General features: G+C 40.7%; 2 protein-coding genes across 47 annotated transcripts in view; one reads left to right on the forward strand and one right to left on the reverse strand.

The window, feature by feature from the left end:
- Positions 1-11,911, forward strand: part of NEK11 (NIMA related kinase 11) — a 328,327-nt gene extending 316,416 nt beyond the window's left edge. For all 41 annotated transcript variants that reach the window (XM_024928044.4, XM_057301902.2, XM_063602926.1 and 38 more), the window contains one exon: positions 6,430-11,911. In XM_024928044.4, coding sequence (XP_024783812.1) covers positions 6,430-6,649 — 220 coding nt within the window. In that variant the 3' untranslated portion in view covers positions 6,650-11,911. The remainder of the gene's footprint in view (positions 1-6,429) is intronic.
- Positions 1-17,212, reverse strand: part of LOC129397445 (uncharacterized) — a 62,565-nt gene that overhangs the window by 43,861 nt on the left and 1,492 nt on the right. The window lies entirely within an intron of this gene.

The raw sequence follows: 17,212 nt of genomic DNA on the forward strand, positions 1-17,212 counted from the left end.
AAGGGGATGAGCCTTGGGGGATGTGGAGGTTAAAGGAGGTTTCATTGTTTAGGAAAAGATATAGCAGGTCATGTGTGTACCCTAACAGGAATGATCCAGTAGAGGTAGAAAGTGATTGTGAGGTAAAGAGAGAAGATGACTGCAGGAGGGAATGTCACTGTGATGGTGACAGAGGCCAGGATCCAGAGCACTCAGATAGAGTTTTATCTTTGATAGGAGCAGGGAGGATCCCTTAATTAGGCACAGAAGAGGAGGCCAAGTATATAGTTACTGATCCAAATAAGTGGGCAGTTTGAATACTGGGAAAATGGAATGTTTATGTGATTATTTTGGTTTTCCATTTGAGAAAACAGGTGAAGTCATTGGCTGAGAACTAGGGTGAGGGTCCAACCTTACATTCTCCTTCCACACTGCCCTAGTAGAGTATCTCTGTGAGGGCTTCACCCCAGCAGCAGGCTTCTGTCTGAACACCAGGCTTTTGCGTACATTCTCTGAAACCTAGGAAGATGCTTCCAAGCCACTTTCACTCTTGCATTCTGTGCACCTGCAGGCTTAACACCATGTAGAAGCTGCCAGAGCTTATGGCCTGCACCCTCTGGAGCTCTGGCCTAAGCTGGACCTCTTTGAACCAAGGCTGAAACCACAGCAGCTGGGATGTGAGGAGCAGTGTCCCGAGGCTGTGCAGGGCAGTGGGTCCCTGAGCCTGGCTCCTGAACCCATTCTTCCCTCCTAGGCCTCTGGGCCTGTCATGGGAGGGGCTGCCACAAATATCACTGAAATGCCTTTGAGGCCTCTTCCTCATTGTCTGGATATTTACACTTAACCCACTTTTAGGTATGCAAATATCTCTAGCAGGTGGTTGCTCCATAGCCTGCTTGAATTTCTCTCCCCCAAAAAAGCTTTTTCTTTCTTTGTCACATGGCTAGGCTGCAAATTTTCCAAACTTTTATGCTCTCCTTCCCTTTTAAATATAAATTCCAAATTTTGTCATTTCTTTGCTCTGATATCTGGACATAGGTTGTTAGAAGCAGCCAGGACACATCTTGAAGGCTTTGCTGCTTAGAAATTTCTTCCACCAGATACCCTCAATCATCACTTTGAAGTTCAAACTTCCACAGATCCCTAGGGCATAGATAGAATGCAGCTAAGCTCTTTGCTAAGGCATAACACCTGTGACCTTTGCTCCAGTTCCCAATAAGTTCCTCATTTCCATCTGACACCTTGTCAGCCTGGACTTCACTGTTCATATCACTATCAGCATTTTGGTCACAACCATTTAACCAGTCTCTAAGAAGTTCTAAACTTTTCCTCATCTTCCTGTCTTCTTCTGAGCCATCTGAATTCTTCCAATTTCTGCCCATTACCCAGGTTCCAAAGCTGCTTCCACACTTTCAGGAATCTTTATAGCAATGCCCCTCTCCTTGGTATCAATTTTTTGTATTAGGCTATTTGTTGCATTGCTATAAAGAAATATCTGAGACTGGGTAATTTATAAAGAAAGAAGTTTAATTGGTTTATGGTTTTCCAGCCTGTACAAGCATAGCACCAACATCTGCTTGGCTTCTGGGAAGGCCTCAGGGAGCTTTTACTCATGGCAGAAGGGGAAGTGGGAGCAGGCATGTAACATAGCAAAAGCAAGAGAGACAGTGGGGAGGGGAGAGGTGCCACACTTTAGAATAACCAGATCTTGTGAGAATTCATTCCCTATCACAAGGACAGCACCAAGCCATGAGGGAACAGCTCCCAAGACCCAAACACCTACCAGCAGGCCCCACCGCGCCAACAGTGGAGATTACAATTCAACATGAGATTTGCACAGGGACAGATATCCAAACTATATCAGTCCCTTATAATCCTTTTTTATTTCTGATGCATCTGTTGTAATGTCTCCACTTTTATTTCTGATTTGATTTATTATTTGCATCTTTTCTTTTTTTCATAGTTAGTCTAGCTAGGGCTTTGTCAATTGTGTTTTGTTTTTCAAATGACCAACTCTTGGTTTGATTAATTTTTTTCTATGTTTTTTATTCCCTATTTATTTTTATTCTGATCTTTTGCAAAAATAAATTAATGGGAGTACATAAAACTAAAAAGATTCTACACAGCAAAGGAAACAATTAACAAAGGAAAAGACAACCTACAGACTGGGAAAAAATATTTGCAAACCACATATCTAATAAGTGGTTAATATCCAAAATTTATAAAAACTCTTACAACTTAACTGCAAAAAACCAAACTCAATTTTTAAAATGGGCAGAGGACCTGAACAGATATCTCTCCAAAGATGACATAAAAATGGCCAACGGATATATGAAAAGGTGCTCAGGGTCACTAATCATTAGGAAAATGCAAATTAAAACCTATGAAATATCACCTCACACCCCTAAGAATGTCTGTTATCAAAAAGAAGAAATAACAAATGTTGGTGTGGAGAAAAGAGAACCCTAATATATACTGCTGGGGGACAGTAGACTGGTACAGCCACTATGGAAAACAATATAGAGGTTCCTAAAGAAATTAAAAGTATAACTACCAATGACCCAGCAATCCCTCTTCTGGGTATATACCCAAAGGAGAAGAAAATACCACCTCATAAAGATATCTCCCATGTTCATTCCAACATTGTTCACAATAGCCAAGATATGGAAACAATCTAAATGTCTATCAATGGAGAAGTGGATAAAGAAAGTGTGGCATATATATACAATGGAATATTATTCAGCCTTATAAAAGGATATCCTGTCATTTGCCATAACATGGATAGACCTGGAGGACATTATGCTAAGTGAAAAATAGCCAGACATAGGAATAAAAATATTGCATGACCTCAATTATATATGGAATATTTAAAAAAAAAAGAGCTCAAGTACACAGAGATAGAGAATGAAACAATGGTTACCTCAGGCAGGGTTGGTAGGGGAGAGGAAATGAGGGAATGTAGGTCAAAGGATACAAAACAGTAGATACGTAGGATGGACAAGTCTAGAGATCTAATGTGCAATATGAGGACTGAAATTAATAAAATTGTATTGGGAATTTTTGTTAAATAAGTAGATTTTAGCTGTTCTTGTCATAAAAAAGTAACTATGTGAGGTCATAGATATGTTAATCTGCTTCACTATAGTAACCATTTTATTATCTATATGTATCCCAAAACATCATGTTGTAAACCTCAAATATACACAATAAAATTTAAAAATCAAAAATAAAATATTTTTTAAAAGAATAAAGGAAAACATTTGAAATAGTCATTTTGGGAGGAAAATAAACATACTGGGGAAATACGGTAAGATCATTGGGCAGTGCTGAGTGCCATTCTGAATCAAGATTATCATCTTAAATGAGAGACTTGGTATATTTGGATGCTTTTCTCCATAAATATTCTCTTGTTTGGGTACAGCCATGGAGTAGGTATACGACTGAGTTTAACCATTAGGTCTTTGCCAAACAAAGGGAAAGGGGTAGAAAAAGTCAAAGGTATTTGTGAGATAATGGTTATGATGATGGGCCATGAAATTAACTGTGAGGAGGTAGGTGGGGAGTGAGTATATGAGGTTACAAAAGAAGTGAGTAATTATTATCATGGGGGTAGAGTCGAAGTGAAGGGCACCATGAAGTGGAAGATTAGCTGGTAAGTATGGTGGGAGGGCATTGAGGGGGTGATTAGAGAGTAGGAGGCTTGAAATCAATTTCAGAGGTCATGTAGTCATTGGCACTGATGAGGTCAATTGATATGATCATGGGAATGGGCAACTCAGGTAGGGTAAAAGAAATGATGGCTGAATGCGAGGCAGTTCAAAACCAGAGACAGCAAGAATACAGAAGTTAAGAATGATGATAGGAGTACAAGGTAGAGGAAAGAGTGGGCTAGTCACTGAAGTAATAAGTGTATGAAGAGAATGACCAGGGTTTGGTAGATGTCAGCAAAAGAAACACCTGGATTTTAGGGGGGTGACTCAGGTGACTAGGGATGTTAGGCATGCTGGAATCAGTCCTGACAATCTCATGACAGAAGGTGGGAAACTTATTGTGGAGCCTAGGGCTGCTGGTTTCTCCAGCATCTGGTGTTTTAAGAGCAGCATTTGAGTCCAAACTCTACCACACTAACTGTGTGAGCTTGTGAAAGGCTACTAAAAACCTGCTTATTCTCATCTGTAAAATGAAGACAAATGTTCAATGAATTGCTTAGTTCATAAGGAGCATTTGAAATAATGAATGCAAAAGCACTTTGCAAGCTCTAAAGGGCTATAGAAATGTTAGTTAAAATTAAAAATTTATGTCTTGCATTGTCATGACCAGCCTTTAAACCAGAGCTAGAAGAATTACCTATTCATCTCTTTATAGGCCACAATACGTAACACATATCCTATGATTTAGAGATTACAAGCTTGAATAACACTGAACAATAAAAGTTTATAAAATGAATGAGTCTGTGACTAATGTCTCCAATGTTATTATCAACATTACCATCATTACTGTTAAGCATTAATGCTTCAAAAATTGTGAAAAAAGGCCGGACACGGTGGCTCACGCCTGTAATCCCAGCACTTTGGGAGGCCAAGATGGGCCTGTAATGCCAGCACTTTGGGATCACCTGAGGTCAGGAATTCGAGACCAGCCTGGCCAACATGGTGAAATCCCATCTCTACCAAAATTACAAAAATTAGCCAGGCGTGGTGGCAGGCACCTGTAATCCCAGCTACTCGGGAGGCTGAGGCAGGAGAATCGCTTGAACCTGGGAGGCAGAGGATGCAGTGAGCTGAGATCACACCAGTGCAGAGACTTCGTCTCCAAAAAAAAAAAATACACATCCTGGTTTTTCTTTTTACCAAATCCATTGAAATGAAGAAAAAGTAATATTTCTTCAAGTTAAAGTCACACAAATATTTATACACTTTGACCTAATAATCTCATTCCCATAACATTTTTATCATTTAATCAAGCACAACATATATTTACTCTTTTCTCTGTTCTTCAGAGAAAAGTGCAGAAACCATAAGTACACATATAAATTTTTAGAGTGAACACACACATAATAGCCCAACTCCTAAAAATTTGATGTCATAAAATATTCCCCTAAAATGAAAAAGCCTAATATCTAAAGATGAGGTATTCACACTATGTTATAGTGAAAAGGAGCAAAAAAAAAGCTCATTGTTTGGTGAAGGGAAAATGGAGTAAATATTGGCACATAAATTCAGTGGAACAATATGGAGCCATTAAAAACGACAACAGTGAAGAACCGCAAAACAAAATCCACCAAATTGAATGCCCTTGAGTTAAGTGGGTAGAAGAACTATGAGAAGGAGCCTGCTATAAGATGATAAAAGATAGGGGAGGTAGGTCAAAGACAGTCAGAAAATGCAGAGTACAGAGTGCTTGCAGGCCCCACATAAAGACATTCACATTAAAACATTTAAAAATAATAAAGGAAGATAAAACATGGTATTGAAAAACAAAACATGTTATGGACCAAATGTTGCCCATAGGTCTTTAGTTTGTGACCCTTTCTGGAGATAGAGGAAAATAGTCAACGGTGAAATAAACATACTAGATATGGCAATATGATTATAACATAAAGATTATGTTGACATATGGACAAACACTGGAAGTGTGGAAAAAATGAATGTTGGCCTTGGTGGAAACTTGGCCAAATAACTTTACCCCTTTTAAGCCTCAGTTTCTTCATCTGTAAAATAGGGATTTAAAAAATTGCCTCCTTCATACCGCTGTTGTAAAGGTTAAGTGTGATTGAAAGGGCGAAGTGAGTAGAAAAGGACCTGGCAAGTGGCAAATAAAACTATTCTCCCCCTCATTTTCCTCCTCCTCCTCCTCATTATTATTTTGTTATTATTAACTATTTCTGCATTTTATATCCCATCATCCTGTTTCCCTTTGTTCTACTAACTCCAGCCACAATAGCTTTCTTGTTATTTTTCCAATGTTTTAGCCTTAGGGCCCAAATTCTTTTGCCCCTAGTATTTGTCTTACTTCCTGAGAGCTTTTGCTCAAATGACACTTCCTCAGAAGGATTTTCCTGTCCGCCTCACCCTGCTTTTTCTTCATTGCACTTAGAACCATCTGATATCTTATGTGTATATGTGTATATATACATACGTTTATATAAACACATCTGTGTGTATATCTGTGTATTATATATATACACACACACAAGGGCAGGACTTTGCCTAACTTGTTTACTGCTATATTCCCAGTTCCTTGAAGGGTACCTGGCACATAATAGACATTGAGGCATTATTTGTTGAATACTGTCAAATGTTTAGGGTGGAGATATTGTGCCTTTTCTTCCCCCTTTTTTTCTAAATCCCAGAATGACAATGTTTGTAAAATCAATGATTTAAAAGCACATTTTCCTGCAGGTGATCTTAATGTGTAACTCTTTGTAATCTTTTGTAACTTTTTTGACAGATCAGCCATGCAGAAGCTGGGGACAGAAGTATTTGAAGAGGTCTATAATTACCTCAAGAGAGCAAGGCATCAGAATGCTAGCGAAGCAGAGATCCGCGAGTGTTTGGAAAAAGTGGTGCCTCGAGCCAGCGACTGTTTTGAAGTGGACCAGCTCCTGTACTTTGAAGAGCAGTTGCTGATCACGATGGGAAAAGAACCTACTCTCCAGAACCATCTCTAGGCAACTATCAAAAAGAAGCAGAAGTTCAAGTGGACAAATTTATGTGAAAATTCATTTAACATATGAGCTGAACTCTATTATGGGGAATGGATACAAAAGCAGAGCTCCCATCTTGACTTTCAATTCCTCATCAGAAGTACTAGCTTCTTTAGAGAGTAGTAAGCATGGCTGCCTATGCTTGGAGTCATAAGTGTTATTTGGACTATACCCTGAGATAAGCTTATAGATCAAGTTTGGCTCCCTTGAAAAGCATTTCTCTCATGTGCGCCCTCGGGGCTTCCAGCAGGATTGAGTCACCCTGACGATGACTGGGGAGAAGCCGTGTGCTCTTCATTATTTTCAGCTGGAGGACAGAGCTCAGTGCCTGACTGCCTAGGGTCTCGTGGACTGTGGGCAGCCTGCCAGTGAAGGTCACTGGACTCTAGCCTACAACATGCTGAGCTACAGCCCAGAAGCCAGACATGCCTGTCTTAGCTGACCTGTTTTTGGTCCACTTTTGCCCTTCCATGACTAACAAGGAAGATATGTGTGTATTTCATACACACACAAGGACCTGGATTAAAAATCCAACAAGTGATTCTCTTCTATGATTTATTTCAAACTCATCCATAGATAATTCAAGATTTGTATTCAAAATAAACATAGTTTTCACAGTTACAAAATAAATCACCTATTTTATCTTTTCCTTATGTAAAACTTTCTTATTGAATGTAACATATCCATCCTTTGATAATTATTACTTAGAGCCAGTAATATTTGGTTAATTTGGTGCCTGTTGGGTACTAGTACTGTGCTTAGTAGTTTAAGGGCCTTCATTGGATCTTTTCACTAACTTGAGAGAGATAGAGTGAAAGAGAGAGAAAGAGAGAGAGAGAGACAACAGAGAAAGAGAGATGCTCAGGTTAGGTAATTTGCTTAGTCACTCAGCTGCAAGAAGCAGAGTTGGCATTTGAAACTAGGTCTGTCTCATTCCAGAATCCATACTCTTAACCAGTGTCTATCAGAATTTTCAACCATGGAACTATATTAGATTTGCTTGTGAAGCTTTTTAAACATAGACACATTTAAATATACTGTTAATGAAAAAATTATTCTGACGCTTATTGAAATGGCAAAAAGACTGTAATCAGGACTATTTTGATAGGTATCAACAATATTGCAATATGGGAGAGGCATTGGGCTCAACTCTGAAGTTTCTTTGCTGAAGCAAAGAAAACTAGAGATTAATAGCCAATTAGCAGGATACGGGCCTTGGTGGATGGAAAATTTCTAAAAGGAGTATTCAAAGGTTGGGGGTTGTATTCATCTGTTTAGTGTTGCCATAAAAGAATACCAGAAGCTGAGTAATTTATAAAGAAAAGAAGTTTATGTAGCTCACGGTTTTGTAGGCTGAGAAGTTCAACGGCATGGCCCTGGCTTCTGGCAAAAGCTGTTGTGTTCCATCACAACACGGCAATGAAGGGGAAGTAGACAAGTGGGAAGATAGAGAAACCTGAGAGGTGTCCTGGCATTATAACACCCACCCTTTGGGGAAATAATCCATTCCTTCAAGAAACAATCCAGCCTAGAGAGCAAGAACTCCAGAGCAGTAGCAAGCTATTTTTGAGGGTGCTCCCCCATAATCCAAACATTTTCCACTAGGCCCCACCTCCCAACATCACCACTTTGGGGATCAAATTTCAACATAAGTTTTGGAGCAGGCAAATATTCACACCATAGCAGGGAGATTCCTGCTAAACTGACTTAAGATTCCCACTGGAGGAAGGCCAGGGTCATCAGAGATTGAGGGCAGGTGATGAGGAATTTGATCAGATACTGAGGGTGATCAGCTATCAAATGTGGGGTATTCTCAATAAACTGACTTTACCAGAATTCTTGCTAAAACTGGGTTTGGCAGGCTGAAGACAGAGCCAAGAATGAGGCCTCATAAAAAAGAGGGCTCAAAAGAGCCTGTCTAAAGTTTGGTCGAGGAGATAATCTTTGTCAATACCAAGACCCACCCCACTCCCTTCTCTGGGAAGATAAGGGGCTAAAACATATCTATTGTTTCAGAACTGTCTGGGTGAATTTGATGCCCACAGTACTGTTACTCACTTTTCAGCCTCCTGCTGATGACTGAGGAAACTAAGAGAGTTTCTTCATCTTACTAACTTGTTTTCAGTGGTGCTGTGCTTCCTGCATGATGCACTCTTTTAGACCAGTGATTCCCACATTTGAGCATGCATTCGAATCACCTGGAGTGCTTGTTGAAGCATAGATTGGTGGATTCCATCACCAGCATTTCTGATTCAAGAGATCACGGTTTCTAACATGTTTCCAGGTGGTGCCAGTGCCACTGGTACCACACAGAACAATTGTTCAAGACCTTTCTTTCTGTTGTCTCTCTTCTCCCCCTCCCTCTTTTTGGAACAGTGTTTTGGCTGCTCTTAATTGGGGGCTTAATTAATCTCACATCTTGGAAGGTGGTATGAGGACTTCTAAGAAGGGTCCAAAGACTTCAAATGCTTCACAGCGAATATAAGCAAGTAGTGACATGGGTGGAGTGGTAGGGGAGTCAGTGTGAATAACTTGAGAGAACTTAATGGGCTTATTTTAAGGACAAAGGGGCATGGCCACTGTGCCCTAACACTCTATCCTGTGGCTTCACTTCTATCCCTGCCCAGCAACCAAAGGAACCACCCAGGTGAACCCACAATTTCTCTAGTGCTCAAGGGTTATGAACATCACTCTTCTGAGTTCCCACAACTCCCTTACACTATAGAGAGGTTTTGGGGGCTGCACAAATCTTCATTCTGCCTCTTCCCAAAGCTAACGATGCCCATTCTCACCCTCCCTCCCTGCATACTGGAGAATTATTCCTGGCTGGGAGGCTGGGGGTCAGGAGCATGTCTGTGCTCTCACAGCCCCTGTGTCTGCAGCAGGAAAAGCAGACCTCAAATACTGCTTCTGGAGGTGGGATCTGAGACTTTTCAGAATTTGGAACTTGAGTGTGTTTCCCAGGTCAAAATCTACGACCCGTGGTTGTTGCCATGGTAGAACACTGAAAATCAGGTTTGCCCTGGGAAACCTAGGATGATGGGGGCATGTGACCACACTGCTGCTGACAGCAGGCATGCAAATTGCCATCACATTAACAGGGAAGAGACCTCACCCCAGAAAATGCTCCCCAGAGCTCACATGCCCTTTTGTGACCAACCAGATTGCAAATATGACTGGAAGAGCGGGGACCATAATATTACCCCAGTTAATAAAAATTGCCCAATCTTCTTGTCAATGGTTTTTATAACATGAGAACAGAACAAAACTTGTGTGCTGGGTCCTAAGAGGAAATAGCTAGATTTTCAAATAGTTTCTTTCACAAACAGATTCACATTCCTATCTTGCATTTCAGAACATGGTTCTTAGAAGACAGGTGCAGACTAAAAACAGCTTACTCTCCAGGGATTTGTGTTATGCACTTCATCAGGCTCAAAAGAAAAAAGAGCTAGGAAGAAATATCATTTTGAATCATAGCTCCATGCCTCTAAAGAGAAGCTCACTCAAGTTTACTTTCATTTGGTTCACTGGGGTGGGAGTGGGGAACAAGATTTAACATTACTTGAATGTTAAATCTTTTACTTATTACCATTGAGAAAATGCTTTCTCTTTCAGCTGTACTCAGTCTTAATTTTGAACGACTTCAAATTGTATTAGTAACGATCCAACTGCAAGATGGTGGGGGAAATTGACTAAGGAGTTAAACTAGGAAGTTTCTTGTTATGAAACAGTCACAGGTATGAGCAAATAAAGGGACCCTGCTAGCTTGCTGCTTTGTAAAAAAATATATATATACATATATATTTCAAAAATGCCAATTGACCTTTCTGCTTTCTATTTATACAGAGGAAATGCCACCAGCTATTTTGGGTGATGCAGAGATAAAGCACACAAAGGAGAGTGCTGGAAGTTAATTATTTAATGTCTTTGGGGCTGAAGTTGGAGCAAAGCCCTAGGTATATTTTAAGAGTCCAGCCATCACAGTGGGCTCAGAGTAAAGGAGGCTGACAAATTAAGCAGTAGCTCAACAGGGGGAAATATACCACATTCCTCTTTCAAGATGATGGGTTCACTAGCTAGTGTATCAGAAGAGAATGGGGCCAGGCCACTAAGGTGATAAACAGAAACAGGCAAAGAGAAGGAGAAAGTGTGGGGCTGGGGGAAGGAGAGAGGCACGGGTGGACACAGAGCAAAAAAAATGTTTTAAAGTACTTCTGCCACACCTGTGTAAGGAAAAAAATTGAACTTGATAGCAGATGACTTGGATTCCAGGCCTATTCTTACCATTTACTGTGTGATCTAAAGCAACTAAGTGATTTCCCCTGAATCTGTTTCCTGCCTGTGTCTGAAGATTGCTGTAAAGAATAAATAATACAATAGGTTGAATCACATGAAATTGCCACTGTGATTCAGCCTAATGTGTAGAAGTGCTTTAAATGCCATAAAATGTTCTCAACTTTGAGGGAAAAAAATCATTAAATGTATTATTAAGCTACCTCATCTTCCACCATTGGAGATTCATCCCTGAAGACTTCCTTAGGTTTCTAGGCTTCTATAATTACCATCCAAATGCACCCTGAAAGATAAACACTTTTAGCCATTTTCAGCTAGCACTTGACCAGAAATTAGCTGAGAGCCAGCTAAGAGCTGACAGAACCATGAGGAAGACAGCTCTGGAAGGCAAGTCAGTGGACTCTCCAGACCAGCCTTGCTTTCTTTCAGTGCCTCAACCCACTTCATGAATCTGCAACGCCACAGTGTTCATCATTGCCAGAAATCTTAGGATGCTCAAGTTTTTTCCTTAACTTTAGAAGGAAGTTCAGAAATTTGGTTCAACAAATATACATTATAAAATAATACACAAATATTCACTAGGAGTACCACAGTTATTAACACTTATACAGAATTGAAAACTTGACACCAATAGGAATATTTTCTTTTTTATTTCATTTATTTGTTTATTTTTGAGACAGAGTCCCATTCTGTTGCCCAGGCTAAAGTGGAGTGGTGCAATCTCGGCTCACCACAACCTCCGCCTCCTGGGTTCAAGCGATTCACCTGCCTCAGCCTCCTGAGTAGCTGGGATTCCAGGCAAGTGCCACCACACCTGGCTATTATTTTTTGTACTTTTAGTACAGCCAGGGTTTCACCATGTTGGCCAGGCTGGTCTTGAACTCCTGACCTCAGGTGATCCGCCTGCCTCGGCCTCCCAAAGTGCTGGGATTACACGCATGAGCCACTGCACCTGGCCCCGGTAGGAATATTTTCAAAGTAGATTTTTAGGTTTAGTTCAGGAGACAATCTTTCAACAGCTAGAAACATTCTTTTTCCTTCCCAAAATTTTGTGGCTTTTCCCACTTTGATAGTTTGAATTTTTAGTCCCAATTTACCCCTCCCTAAACCCCTGACTATTGCCTTATAACTTTGTAGTTCTCAATATTTCCCCACTCCTTGACTCTGAGTTTGGCCATGGAACTTGTTTTGGCTGAGGAATATCCTAAGGGGCTGGAAACGTGTCGGTGCAGTTGGATATGTTCTCTTGCATCTCCCTCATCACCAGCCAGCCTATCATAGGAGGATGACAGAGATGGAACAGAGCCACCCCAGCCAACCCATAGAGTGACGCAAAGTCATCTCAGCCACTGCAGGCAAAGCAGAGCCACTCCAGGGGACGTAAAACTCCCAGGCAAGAGATACATATTTCTCGCTGCATGCTATTCAGGATTTGTGGTTGGTTGTTATGTGGCATTATTATGTCAATAAGCTAACCAACATGTCTTCCTTCTCCTGACATCACTCTTTATTCCTCCTCCAATACTTTTTTTTTTTTTTATCAAATCCTTGGGCTTTTAAAAAATTTTTTTGGCATTGATTTTTATAAATCTGGAGGAAGTTTGTCTCCAACTATATTATTCTGTGGCTTCTTAGACAAAATATGGATACCCTTTTTCAATATGGCCCAGGTGAGCCACAAACTCTGACTTTCCTGGCCTTCAGCATATTTCAAGGTAATGTGGGATGATAGCATGGAGCCTACCTGGACTATCCCTTCTAATTCTATTCTTTGGATTTCAGCTCAACATGTGTTGAGCTCCCATTCTGTACTAGGCACTAAGTATAAGCACACAATTTTGAATGATAAGAATTCACCAGACAAAAGGGAGGAAAAGATCTTGCAGGCATGAGGAACACAAAGATGGAAGACACAGCCCTATAGGTTCTGGGAATCTGAAATCTTTTGGTGCCGGTGGAACATGAAATATGAGAGTGATAATGTCAGGTTTAGCGAGAAGGGGATAGTGGCCAGCCTCCAACATGACTTCCAGTGATTCTCACTTCTGGTATTCACGTCCTGTGTAGATCCTTCCCACACTGCCTCGGGGCGGCCTGTGTGACCAACAGAATAATGTAGAAGTGATGGTGTGTGACTTCTGAGACTAGATCATAAAACACATGGATTTCATCTGTATCACCCACACTGGAGGAAGCCAGCCACTATGTTGTAAGAACATGTAGGCAACCCTATGGAGAGATTTATGGGATAAAAAATTGAGGCATTTTGCCAAAAGCCAGCACCACCTTGCCAGCTGTGTCAGTGAGCTATGGGAAGCATATTCTCCAGCCCTGGTCAAGCCTACATTTGACTACAGATCTGGCTGACATCTGGACTAAAACCTCATGAGAAACTCTAAGCTAGAACTACCCCCTTTTAATTCCTGACCTACAGACACTGTGAAATAATGAATGTTTCTTGTGATGGTGTTAACACATTTTACGGTATGTTTCAGCAAAACATCACCAATACAGAAGGCAAAGCTCAGATATATGCTGTCACATTTTCTCTGCTGTGTCCTGTATTTAGGGGCAGCCACTGCCAAGTTATTGATGAACATGATCTTTAGCTGTATCATGGCACTGGGTGGAGAGCAGGTTTGAAAAGGGTGAGACTGGAAGCAGGACAGAAAGGCAAGAGGTTTGTCCAGGTGAGAAAAGATGAAGGCCTGACTTGCATCTGATGAAGTCAAGACATCCTGAGGGGAGATCATGAGAGAGAACTGAGGACTGACTGGATGGGTAGAGGAGTGATGGAGTGGTCTGTGAGGACTGGTAGTTTTACAGCACAGGTGACTGGGCAGGAAATAGGTCATTCACAGAGCTGGTGATACAGGAAGACATGCAGATTGGGCGGCTGGAAAAATACTGAGTTCATTCCTGGGTGTTTTGAGTTTGGGGTGCTTGTGGGGTATTCAATTAAAGAGGTCTAGGTGGCCGGGCTCAGTGGCTCACGCCTGTAATTCCAGCACTTTGGGAGGCCGAGGTGGGCGGATCACGAGGTCAGGTGTTCGAGACCAACCTGGCCAACATGGTGAAACCCCATCTCTACTAAAATACAAAAAGTAGCCAGGCATGGCAGCAGGCGCCTGAAATCCCGGCTACTGGGGAGGGCAAGGCAGGAGAATTGCTTGAACCTGGGAGATGGAGAATTGCTTGAACCTGGGAGATGGAGAATTGCTTGACCCTGGGAGATGGAGAATTGCTTGAACCTGGGAGATGGAGAATTGCTTGAACCTGGGAGATGGAGTGCATCACACCATGCACCCCAGCCTGGGTGACAGAGTGAGACTCAGTCTCAAAATATAAATAAATAAATAAATAAATAAATAAATAAATAAATAAATAAATAAATAAATAAAAGGTCTAGGCACGGAGCTTCAGGTGTCTGAAAAATTCTGTCCTGATAGTGTGAAATGGATCTACTTAATGAACTCCGGATAACAGAGCAGTGGATAGTTTTGATGCTATACCTGCAAATAACCAAAAACAGTGTTAGCTTCTAGAAAATGCACCTCCTTTAAGGCTCCTGAATGGGATTTTAGGTTATGTGAATGCTTAATAATAATAATAATAATAATAAGAAGAAGAAGAAGAAGCAACAGCATCTAGCACTTTCAGGAAGTAATTGGGTAAAATTACAGCCTCTAGCTGATAGCTCTCTGCTGGTGGCATCTCCTCCCCACTCCCACCATGGTATAGTCTTCAAAATTAGTAGTTCTCAACCTTGGCTCTGCATTCAAAGCACCTGGAAAATTTCATGAGGATTAAGTGGAATGGTTTAAAAATAACTGTCAGATGGCAGATGTTTGCTGTCAGTTTCTTCCTGCCTAAAAAGTGGGACTACACTCTTACCTCTCTCCCTCTCCTGAACCAAAGGGGATCCTCTCATTGAAAGAGTTTTGTACAATGCAAAACTTTATTTAAATATATGTATCTCTAAAAGATAACTCTTTTAAGAAACATAGCCACAATACTATCACATCTCAATTATCCATAATTCCTGTATATAAAATATCCAATCAGTATTCTCCTGTCCCTCACTATTTGAATTTGTTTGTTCAAATTAGAATAAAGCACAGGTGCTTCAATTGATATGTCTCCTCAATCTCTTTTAATGTATAGAGTCTACCACCATGTTTCTTTTTCCCTTGTAATTCATTTATTGAAACCAGGTCATTTTTCTTGTAAACTTTCCTTCAGTCTAGGATTGCATCCTCATGGGTTTTAAAAACAAACTTTAAAAAAAGTTTTACATTTGCAGGCCAGGTGCAGTGGCTCACGCCTGTAATCCTAATATTTTAGGAAGTGCAGGTGGGAAGATAGCTCGAGGTCAGGAGTTGGAGACCAGCTTGGGCAATATACTGAGACCTCCTCTATATATTTTTTAAAGTTTTTTACATTTACAGGAAAAGCGTGGAGATAGTACCTAGAGTTCCCATTACCCCACCTAATTTACTCTGTAATTAACATCTTACATTTTTATGGTACATTTCTTGCAATAATGAACCAATTTTGATACATTATCATTAGACAAAGTCTATATCTTATTCAGATTTATCTAATGCAGTTAGTCATGTCATGTGTCCTTAGGCTAGTCTTTGTTGTGAAAGTTTCTCAGACTTTCATTGTATTTCATGATTGCTATCAACTGAATATTTTTGTTCCCCCTAAATTCATATGTTGAAATCCTAACTCCCAATTTATTGGCATTTGGAAGTAGGGCCTTTGGGAGGTGATTAGGTCATGAGGGCAGGGGCCTCACAAATTAGATTAGTGACTTTATAAAAGAGGTGTGTACATATCTACAAATATTTCCCTATATAAACATATGTAGCTATATTAAGTTAAACATGAGTTAATACTGATGTCTCCAACTCGAATCCACTATTACATGGATCATTCTAGTCTCTTCCTGATATTTTAAAAAGGGGCACCTTTATATTTCTTATAATTGGTATTTAGGTTGAGATTCAACTTCAATTTTGTGCAAGAAAAATTAATAGGAGGTGATGTCTTCTTCCATCATGAAGTGCACAGTAACTGGTTGCCTTTTCATGATTTTAGCAAACATTGATGATCATTCCCTAGGATCCATTAATTCTTTAAAGTTTAAAAAAAATTGTAAAATTTTGATTGGCTCCTTCTTCTTTGATTAGCTAGAATACTTATAAAATTTCCTCTCATCAACTATTTAGTAGCCCTGAGGAAGAGCCCATATAAAAAAGGCAGGATGGGCTGGGCGCTGTGGCTCACACCTGTAATCCCAGCACTTTGAGAGGCCAAGGTGGACAGATCACATGAGGTCAGGAGTTCAAAACCAACCTGGCCAACATAGCAAAACCCTGTCTCTACTCAAAATACAAAAATTAGCTGGGCGTGGTGGTGGGCACCTGTAAGCCCAGCTACTCAGGGAGGCTGAGGCATGAGAATCGCTTGAACCTGGGAGGCAGAGGTTGCAGTGAGCCGAGATTGCGGCACTGCACTCCAGCCTGGGTGACAGAGCAAGACTCCATCTCAAATAAATAAATAAATAAAATTTAAAAGCATGATAAATGCTTAATTCTTTTCCTCATTATTTTAAAAATGAATTGGTTCCTTAGCATCCTCCCAGACTGACCACAGAGCTATTTTTGATTCCACGTACCACCATGAACTTGAAGCAGCTTTTTAGGTACATTGCTCAGCCCTCTACCTCCAGCCTTGAGTCCTGGACATTCTGCCTCAGGATAGTGAATGGGGAATGGTTGGCGGAGGTGGGGAGGTGAGGCAGAAGCAGAGAGGGATTTGAAAGGGATGGCAAAGTTGGGGGTTCTTATGGGCTTCCATTTTCTTCATCCAGAAAAAGCTCTGGTCTCCAAAGCATTAATTCCTGTATAGCTGTTGCCTTGGCTTTTATAGATTTTCATGTTGCCTTATAAATAGTTGAGTCCATCTTTAAAAGTCTCTTCAAGCAACCAGGAAAGAAAGAACAGCCTGAAGATCTGAAAAGGGCATGTTTAACCCTAAATCCTTAAAAGTAGCTAATCTAGGAGAGAGGGTCACCTTTGAAATGCTGGGGAGAGGGGTAGATCACCTCCTCTCCACCTTGGCTATTAGTTACCTGAAACATCTTTGAAAAGCCACATGTCCCTGTATTACCTCCACAGATTCTGATTCAGTTGCTCTGGTTGAAACCCGGAAATCGGCAGTTGC

Source organism: Pan paniscus, chromosome 2, assembly GCF_029289425.2.
Source record: "Pan paniscus chromosome 2, NHGRI_mPanPan1-v2.0_pri, whole genome shotgun sequence".
In the NCBI taxonomy this organism is placed as follows: Eukaryota; Metazoa; Chordata; class Mammalia; order Primates; family Hominidae; genus Pan; species Pan paniscus.